The 10,354-nt window shown below is 34.9% G+C and overlaps 1 protein-coding gene across 1 annotated transcript; it reads right to left on the bottom strand.

Annotated features, from left to right (window-relative positions):
- Nucleotides 1-2,629: 2,629 nt before the first annotated feature.
- Nucleotides 2,630-6,070, bottom strand: LOC107142437 (BRO1 domain-containing protein BROX-like). The gene has a single exon (XM_048811750.1). The coding sequence runs from the start codon at nt 6,016-6,018 to the stop codon at nt 4,783-4,785; it is 1,236 nt and encodes a 411-aa protein (XP_048667707.1). The 5' UTR covers nt 6,019-6,070; the 3' UTR covers nt 2,630-4,782.
- Nucleotides 6,071-10,354: the final 4,284 nt, after the last annotated feature.

Below are 10,354 nucleotides of genomic sequence, written 5' to 3'. Positions count from 1 at the left end.
GTCAGGTTTTGGGAATTTATTGTTAATTCCATACACATATATGATTTATCATTTTTATGTTTTCTTAGTTGAGCCTTTATGATTATACAATATCTGTCTTTATCTCTGGAGATATATATATATATATATATATATATATATATATATATATATACATATATATGTGTGTGTGTATGTGTGTATATATATGTGTGTGTGTGTGTGTATGTGTGTATATATATACATATATATGTGTATGTGTGTATGTGTGTATATATATATATATGTGTGTGTGTGTGTATGTGTGTATATATATATATGTGTGTGTGTGTGTATGTGTGTATATATATATATATGTGTGTGTGTGTATATATATATGTGTGTGTGTGTATGTGTGTATATATATATACATATATGTGTGTGTGTGTATGTGTGTGTGTGTGTGTGTNGCATATATATATATATATATATATATATATATATATATATATATTTATTTTTTTTTTTTTTTTGTACCAGGAATTTAATCTAGGGGCACTTAACTACTGAGCTACTGAGTAACATTCCCAGATTCCCAGCCCTTTTTTATATTTTATTTAGGTTCACAGTCTCTATAAGTTGCTTTAGACCCTCACTAAGTTGCTGAGGCTGGCTTTGAACTTATGATTCTCCTGCCTCAGCCTCCCAAGCCCAGGGATTATAGTTGTGTGCCACTATGCCTAGCTCTGATAATATTTCTTGTTCTGAATACTATTTGTTCTAATACTAATATGAACAATCTAAATTTCTTTTAATTAGTGTTTGAAAATACATCTTTTATATTCATTTACTTTTATTTATGATTTTATATTAAAGTAAATTTTTAATGTTTCAATTAGTGCATTGTATCAATTATGGTAGGGTTCATTTGATGTAATTAAACGTGCATGAAATGCAATTTACTCCATTTCAGTCCACAGTACTTCCTGTTTTTCTTCCCTTCTACTTCCCCCTGTTCCTTTTCCTCTACTCTCAGTGGTCTTTCCTTGTCTTTATATATTTTTTAAATTGGTACTTTATAGGGATACATAAAAGTGGAATCCACTGTGGTATATGCAAGTATGAACACAGCATAATTTCATCAATTTCATTCCATATTTTCTCCCTTTTCCTGTCCCTCCTCCCTTTCCCTCAGTCCCTTTCCTCTACTCCTTTAATATCCCTTCTGTTTTCAGAGCTAACCCTCCCACATTTTCCTCCTATTTTTCTCTAGCTTCCGTATATAAGAGAAAATATTCATCCTTCGATTTTCTGAGTCTGGTTTATTTCACTGAGCATGATGTTTTCCAGTCCTATTCATTTATCAGCAAATACCATAATTTCATTCTTCTTTATGGCTGAATAAAACTCTACTGTATATATGTATACCACATTTCTTTATCCATTCATATGTTGATGGACAGCTGGACTGGTTCCATCACTTGCTGTTGTGAATTGTGCTGCTGTAATATTGTATCAATAAGGAAATACAGTATGCTAATTTTAATTCTTTTGGATAAATACCAAGGAGTGGAATAGTTGGGCCATGTGATGGTTCCATTCCGAATCTTTTGAAAAATCTCCATATTGCTTTCCAAAGTGGTTTTACTAATTTTCAGTCCCACCAAAATGTATGAGTGTACCTTTTCCCCCACATCCTCATTATTTGTATTCTTCATAATTACCATTCTAACTGAAGTGAAATGGAATTTCAATGTAGTTTTACTTTGCTGATTGCTAAGAATGTTGGACAATTTTCATACTTTTGTTGGCCATTTGTATTTCTTCTTCTTTTGAGAAATATCTACTTGGTTATTTTGCCCATTTATTCACTGAGGGTTTTTTTTGTTTTGTTTTGTTTTGATATTAAGTTTTCGAGTTCTTTATATATTCTGAATATTAATCCCCTGCCTGAGGAGTAGCTGGCAAAATTTTTCTCCCATTCTATAGATTCTTCATGCTTTCTGAGCAGAAGCTTTTTAATGTGATGTTATCCCACTTATTGATTCTTGGTTTTATTTATTGAGTTTTAGGGGTCTTGCTAAGGAAGTCAATGCCTGTACCAGTATGTTGAAGTGTTGACCCTGTTTTCTTTTAGCAGCTGAAAGTTTCTGGTCTAATTCCGATGTCTCTGATCCACTTTGAGGTGACTTTTGCACAGAGTGAAAGAAAGGGATATAGCTTCATTCTCCCACATACATATATCCAGTTTTCCCAGCACCACTTGTTAAAATGGTTATCTTTTCTCCAACATGTTTTTGGCACCTTTGTAAAGCAGCAGATGACTGTATCCATGTGAGTTTGTCTCTGTCTTCAATTCTGTTTCATTGGTCTTCATGTCTGTTTTGATGCCAATACCATGCTGTTTTTTTTTTTTCTATATCTGTAGTTAATTTGAAATTGGGTATTATGATTCTGCAGTCTTACTCTTATTGCTCAGAATTTTGGGGGTTTCTGGGTCTTTTATTTTTCCAAATGAATTTGAGGACTATTTTTCCAGTTTTCAGAAGAACAGTGTTGGTATTTTGATGGAGATTGACTGTATCTTTTTTTTAATTCAATTTCAATTGAATTCTTTATATACAACAAAATTTGATGATCTTTTTTATAATTAATACATTTTTTTTGAAAATGTAGGTAAAATTGCTTTTATTTTCATAAATAGATAATTCATTATACAAACAATACTTGGCAGAAGCAATATGTAAGCTGTTATAGCCTGGTATGAAATTTATGCAACGGTTAATACAAATAGTTACATCTCCCTCTAGCCTTCATGCAACTTCTTTACATTTGATCATTTCCAACACCATTTTCAAAAAATCTTATATATAATGGGGTATTAAAAGGATAAAGTGTTACCTTTGCTGAGTCAACAAAATACTATTTGATCATGTCAAAATTGACAATTATTTATTTAAATACCAGTATTAACTGCATTTTATAGAAGCACTGAGCATACTGCATATTTCCATTTCATACAAGGTAGTATAATCCACAAAAATATCAATGTGAAAATTTAGTAACTAGGTTAAATAAGCACTAGTACCTAAGATAAATAGGTCCTTAAGTACTGTTTAAAATTGTCAGCAGATAACATACAGAAACAAGTCAATTTGTAGTGACTGTTTACAGTGAAATTTAATATTTCCCATAAACAGCAAAATAAAACTATTCATTTATTGCTCCAAATATTCTGGAAACTGTAGCTTCAAATATTAAATATTATATACTGAAAATAGTAGTTAGCATTTCCACATATTAAAAAAAAAACTAAACTTGATTTCTATGCAGCTTTTTAAAAGCGGTGAAAGCTATGATATCTGATTTAAGCAATTATTTATTTGAACACAATCTTGGTTCAGCTAGACATAATTTGTTCATTCTTCAAAATGAAATGCATATATTCCTATTTTGACACTTTATGCAGATTTTACATATTTATTAAAGGTGCGTTATGGTGTATCTATATATGTGCTCAGCACAGTGACTGGCACATAGTAAGCTCTCAAAATACACTACTTTTATTTTTCTAGTAAAAACCAATGTGTCATTTATAATAGCAAATTATCTAACACTCTAGGAGAATAATCAACACAAGGTAAATCTACAGATGTGTGAATTTTGTTTAAGTATTATGCATTATTTCTCAATTCTGTGTATATACTAAACTGTTTCAAATGATTATAATCTTTTTCCCCCCTCAACAGTGGGAACTGGACCCAGCGCTCTAGCAATATCCCCAGCCTTATTAAATCCATTTTATAAGATTATATTGTATCTGTTTGTTCTCTAAATTTTTGCTATGGCCTTTGACCTAAAACAATGCAATTCTGATAGGAGATATGTATATAGATATATATATTAGAAAACCATATAAAAACAATGTACACTAAAATCAGCTAACAAAGATATTTTACTAAAACTTCTCTAACAAAGTAGTAGTTACCGGTGTAATACAGGACAACCTATCTCATTCACGTTTAGTTTTTTTTTATTATCACGCAATATTACTTCTTCAAAAAACATTCTTCATTCTTACTGTCTTCCCTTACATATAAACATTAAACACTTACAAAGTTCTATCCTCTAAATAAAAAACCCATTAGAAAAGGTATTTATAAAAAAAAACATTGTAGGGTTTTTGAGACTGAATGAAGCAGATACAAGAATAAGAAAAAGTTCTTAGAGGTCTCAACTTATTTATAAACACTAATTTTTGAGTAAATTATAGATTCCAGTATATTTGAGGGATTTCGCAGGAACATTTTCTGATCTTCAACTATTAAGAGCTTTTTTCCCCCACCAGAAAAGATAAATGACTCAGAACATAACAAGTCTGTGCTATAATTAACACAATGGTGAGGGGAAAAAGACCATCTCTGCTCAAAATTCATTCTTGCCATTCTTCTGGTATCAAATAAGAGAAAAAAAATAAACATTTTTGTGAAGATAGAAAAACATACCTGAAAAACAATTCAGGCCTATAATACATTAAGCTGAAACTTACTAACCAGAATTCAAAAAAGATCTAACCCTCAAATACACCTGTCAGAGGCACAATAAAACCTTTCAAATGTTGTCCTGATTAAAAACATGTCTACCACCTTAAAAATCAAGAACAAATGAACTAAAGGCAGATTCCCTCTGAATGTAATAATTATGCTATAAGCTTCAGAAAAATCATTTCAAGAAATGTGTACCAAAGTTCTACAGTTTTCTCTTCTACTTGTAGAGTTCTCAGTTTTCTCTTCTACTTGTAGAATTCTAAGCACATATTGTGTTTTAGGAGATGTAGCACCCCGTGTCCTTTTGAGGTTTGATATCTGGTTCTTTCACAGGTTTTACTTCTTCATCTGGCTTAGGTTTGGCACTGTCATCCTTAGGTCTCTTGGTGAGATCAAATGCAGCCAGCGTTTCTGGTGTCCAGTGAGCACTTGTAGGAGGAAATTCAAAAGGCACGGGTTCTACCAGCCCATAATTTGCTTTGAGTTCCAGCTGTGGGGCTTCTGTTGGAATTTTTTGAAAGTAAATAAATCCATTTTCTCGTTGACATTTTTCTAGGGTATTCTTCACAAGGTTTCCAAGTTTCCTAAAGAACAAGTGTCCCGATGGTTTAACTGTTGGTCCAGGTCCTTTAGTTTCTCCATATTCTTTACATAATGCTTCTGCTTTTGCATATAATTTTTCTGCTTCTTGCAGAGACCTGATTGCTTCACCACATTTATCACTAGCCAACAAAGTCTGACCATGATAACAATAAGCATAAGCTGTGTAGAAACACATTTTCAAGTGAAGATATTTTCTCCATTTTGCAGAATATGCAGGCTCCAAACTGGATAAAGTATGATCAGCTTTTTGATAAAAATTGGCTGTTTCATATGCCAGTGCAGCAATTAGTCCAGGAGCATGTTTAAGTTCAATTGCTCGGGCAATTGTTACTTCTTGAGCTTCAGCCTGACACTGGATAATATAAGCTTCTATGAGCCGTGCCTCTAGATCCCTTCCCTTTTCTGCAGGTGTAATAAGTTTTGGGATATGACTTTCCTTTAAATGTTTGAAAATCCCAGCAGCAATTTTCAGGCTTCGATGGACTTCCTTTGCTTCATCTTCTGTTATGTTTTCTTTTCCCGCCAGTCTTGAAGCATATTTGGTATACCACAGAGCTACATTAAATCCCATGGAAATTAATTCAAAAACAGCATCCTGCTGGGCACTTGGAACATGTCCTTGCAACGTATCAGTCCACTTGAAATTTTGAATATATCGCAACTTGCTTTCCTGGGTAGATTCATCCAGTGAATTTATGAAACCTTGTAAGAGTGAAAAGTATGAATCTGCTGCATTCTTCATCATTTCTGGATTACAGCTCAAATCAGTGAATAATTCAAGAAGTCGTGCCCTGCATGTTCTCAAGTCATTGCAAATTTTTGAAGCAGGAGGACCAGCGGCCACACCATAGTAGTTAAAAGAGACAGGAGCTGTAGCTTTTAAAGGGTTCCTATGAAACCAATGGGTCATTTTTTCTGGATGTTTTCTGAGAGGGGTCGGGAGCTCTGAGAGTCCACTTCCTGTTTCATAATTAATACATTTAGATTATTTATATTTAGTGCAATTATTCATATGGCTGTGATAACATCTCCAGTATTGTTAAATGTTGTTCTTTGTTTCTCATCCTTTTTTGCCTATTTTTGAACCAACTAATTTTTATGGATACTTTTTTATCTCATTATTGACTTGATAGACTAATCTCCTTTATTTAACCACAATTTGCCTTCAACTTATAGTTCTCTATTTACAGTTGGATAGTTTATAGTTTTAAAATCAGTTCTGTTCCATTACTTCATTTGGTAAATTTTTTGCTTTAGATATTATCATACCCTTTTCTGGCAGAGATAAATTATATATGGCCAGCACAGAAATATTTACCCTATCAATTTAGTGCTATAGACTTCATAATCTAGGGGAAAGACACTATTTTTATGTGATTCATTTGTTCTTGCTTGTTAAAGTATTCCCCTCCCCCCAAAAAATAAAATAAATAAAAAATAAATAAAACACCTAGGGAGGGGGTTGAACATGTACTTCAGTAGTGAAGCTCATGTACCTCGAGATCTTGAGTCTGATCTGGAACATCATAAAAACAAATGAATGATTAGGAATAAAAATAAATCCCCCTTACTCCATCCCCTGTGTCAAAGTGAGGCAAGGCAAAGTACCTCTTCTGGAATGTTGTCTCCACCCTCAGCCATAGTTCCAGCTGCTAGAAGAACAAAAGCCTCTGGACTCTTCACTGTCTTCCTTGTTTACACCTGAGCCCTTGCCTTGAGCTTTGGCTCTCATTCCAGTGGGGCTCTGGAATCACCTCTACTGCTGGCCCCAATTCTACATTCACACATTCAATAAGCATCTGTGGAACACTAACTGCATTTATTCAACACTCTCCACCTGCCAGTCATGGTTGTCAGCAAAGGGTATTTGAGGATAAATAAGGCATGGCTCATTCTTGAGGAGCCTGTAGCCTAATGGCCATGGCAGATATATATAAACAATAACTTATGATTCAGTACAATACAGGCTATAATAGAGGTGTGAGCAGAGTGAGCCAGGAGAAGTAATTAATTCTGCCATGAATTAGATCAGTGATGTGGTCACAATGTCTTTCTAAAGAATGTAATATTTCAAGAATGAGTAGTTGGGGTTGAATATTCCAAACAGAACAAACCAGATGTTAAAACAAGTAAAGGTCTAGGGGTATACCTGGGAAGGTAAGAGGGGAAATGACATGGTTAGAGATTGGTGGGAAGTTTTCCTGCAGAGTCAACATTTATGTAAAATTCACAGTGCTAAGCGTTTTATAGCATAAATTCATTTACACTCATACAAACTTCATGAGGTTGTCTTCATATTGAGAAGGGATAACTGAAGTTTACTGAGTATATGCAACTTGCCAAATAAAGAACTCAGTAACTGAGAGGATACTAATTTATTTAACAACTAGGGGACAGACACAGACCTGAATGATTAGGGGGGTCCGGATATAAACAACCAGGGTATGCATCCCAGTACATGCCAGGCAAAGGCAGAAAGAACTAATGTAGGCCATCTAACCCGTGCTTTAAGAACTATTCTATTCTACTCTGGAGATGAAGCTGGAGACACTGACCTTGAATGATATACAAAAGGCCTTGTCTTTAGAAATTCTATAGGTAAAGGAAATGACACAGGATGTAAACATAATTACGTTTTAGAAATCAGAAATAGCAGCCAAGTGGGAGATGGCCTGGAATGTAGGAGAGGCAGACCTCACACCTTAGACATCCTCAAACCTTAGACTGCTATTGCTGTGATCCAGACAAAGTTCCTTACCAGGACACCTATGGCAGAGGTGAAGTTGGTGGGATTTAAGGACTGTGAGAGAATTGGCAAGACTTTGTGAGAAAATTGGTTCTGTGGTGATAAGGGGCTGAAGAACATCAGCATTTCTAACTGGCAATTAAGAGACTGAGGATGTCCTCACCTGAAAGTCTGATTAGGAAAGAAAGAACAGAGGAAAAATTGCTAGATATGTATTTCAGTACATAATGCTCCCTCACCAAAATGTTCTCGGTTCCCTTTCATTTTCCCCTCTCCCAGTCCCTTATCTCTTACTAATTCGGACATTAATCAAAACAAACCTTAGTTAATTCACTTTATTCCACTTCATATGAACTATGAAGCATCTGAGGGCTCATTCTTGGAAGCATGCTATGCTATTCCATACCTTGTGCATTGGCGGAAGCAGATGTCATCCTTCCTACCTGAAGTGTCTTCTTTATACCTTGCCAGCATAGTGAACACCTACATAATTACCAATCAAGGCCCAAACAAATGACCCCAAGTCCCCAGGCCATGTCAACCACTCCCTGCTAGTCTCCATCAGAACCTGTTCACAACTTCATTAGCATTTCTTTTATTTAAATTGCAATTACATGGCTACAGGTTCACCCCCATAACAAAGGTGAGGGCAAGGACTGGAGTTTTGCATTTTCTTGCTCCCAATGTCTAAAAGAGCACCTGGCAAGTTATACAAACTCAAATCACATTCGTTGAATAAATAATTAATAAATGGATCTGTGACATGAGAATTAGCTAAGTTATAAGCCACATATAGACTGGTTTTAAAGTGGCAGTGTGACCAGTCCTCAGCAGGTGGACACTTTGGGAATGGGAGCCCTGCCCTGAACCCATATGTATCCCTTCCAGAACTGGTTTGAAACTTCATCTGGAGTGAACTAAGAACAAGGGAGGGGCTTTTAATTTCTTTATGAGGCACACATGGGACAAACATATTCCAGATGTCATATTAAAGAGGAACCGAGGGGTTGGAGTTGTGGCTCAGTGGTAGAGCACTCGCCTCGCACGTGCGAGGCTCTGGGTTTGATCCTCAGCACCCCATAAAAATAAATAAATTAAATAAAGGTTAAAAAATAGGAACTGAGCCCTTTAATAACTTGCAGTTTCTACATATGATTTGAGGTTCTCATATGCCATGCATTAATCATGTTTTGTCTCCCCTCAGTCCTCTACTTCAGTTGATGATATGATGTATCATGTAAGAAAACAGCTGTGAAGCCTTCTCCAGGTAGAGTTGCCCAATTCAACAAATAAAAATATAGGTTGCATGGTTAAATTAAAATTTCAGCTAAAGAAAACAGAAATATCTACTAAAAAAACAAATCATTTTTGTATAACTATATCCTATGAAACATTTTCAATGTATTAAAAGATCTCTCATTATTTATCTGAAATTCCAATCTAATTAGACATCATGATTTTGTCCTGCAGCCCAAATCCAGTTTGCTTTCTGCCAAGAATTAGGAAAGCATGGTGTACCCTACATGTTTGATATAACAAATTGCACTAAAACATAGGTAAATGAAGTGAATGAGACCTTCATTCAGAGGCCAATAGGAGATTCAGAGGCCAATGAGAAAAATAACTGATACAGGTGAATCTGTGGACAAACAGGCTGATAGCTGCAGTGCTCCTTGCTTGACCCAGGTTTTTGTTAGTAGCTACCACTCTACATGTACCAGGGCAACAGAGTGTAATAGTTATGAGCAGGAACTCTGGAGTCTCATTTTCTTAGCTCTGATTCCTTGCTCTGGCTCATGAATTCAGACTTGAATTTTATTACATAAAATGAGGGTGATGTTGGCAGCCTCCTATCAGTTTTATTAATATGTTGTATGAAGTTGACACCTGTCCAGAGTAGGCAGCTCATTATTAATATTAACTCATTAATGCTGCTTGCATGGTTAAGTGTCATTACCCTCTCTGGAACAGCTCAAAGTAGAATACAATTAAATAGAATAGAATAACAAGACTATTATTCATTTTTCCCTTAATATGTGCCAGGTTCTCTGCTAACTGCTTCCACAGATTTCCTCATTCAATCCATATACCAACCCCAAGAGATATCATTATTCATTATTCCTACTTTATAGACATTGAATCCAAGGTTCAGAGAAACTAGGCAATCTTAAGCCAAAGCATCACCACAGTTTGGCAGTGGAAAATCTGAAAGTCAAATGCAATTCTGTCTGAACCCAAACCCATGTTCTTAATTACAAATACATTCATTAAAATCTCCCCATGAGATTGCTACCCAAACACAATTCTTTCTTACCCTAAGAAAAAAATCTGATGATTTTCAATTAAGTATGAAAATATCCTTGGGAATTAAAGGATACCTTATTCTTTTCATTTGCACACCTTCTTAAAAAAAGTTACAGTAGTATTTTGAAGGAAGATCCCCAGCTTTCTTTGCCTAGCTTGGGTAAAATCTTCTCTTTTTAAATATTTTTTTTGTAAT

The sequence above is a fragment of the Marmota marmota genome, unplaced genomic scaffold (genome assembly GCF_001458135.2).
Source record: "Marmota marmota marmota unplaced genomic scaffold, marMar, whole genome shotgun sequence".
Lineage (NCBI taxonomy): Eukaryota > Metazoa > Chordata > Mammalia > Rodentia > Sciuridae > Marmota > Marmota marmota.
The sequence above is the reverse complement of the archived record's forward strand: the minus strand, read 5'-3'. Positions and strand labels throughout refer to the sequence as shown.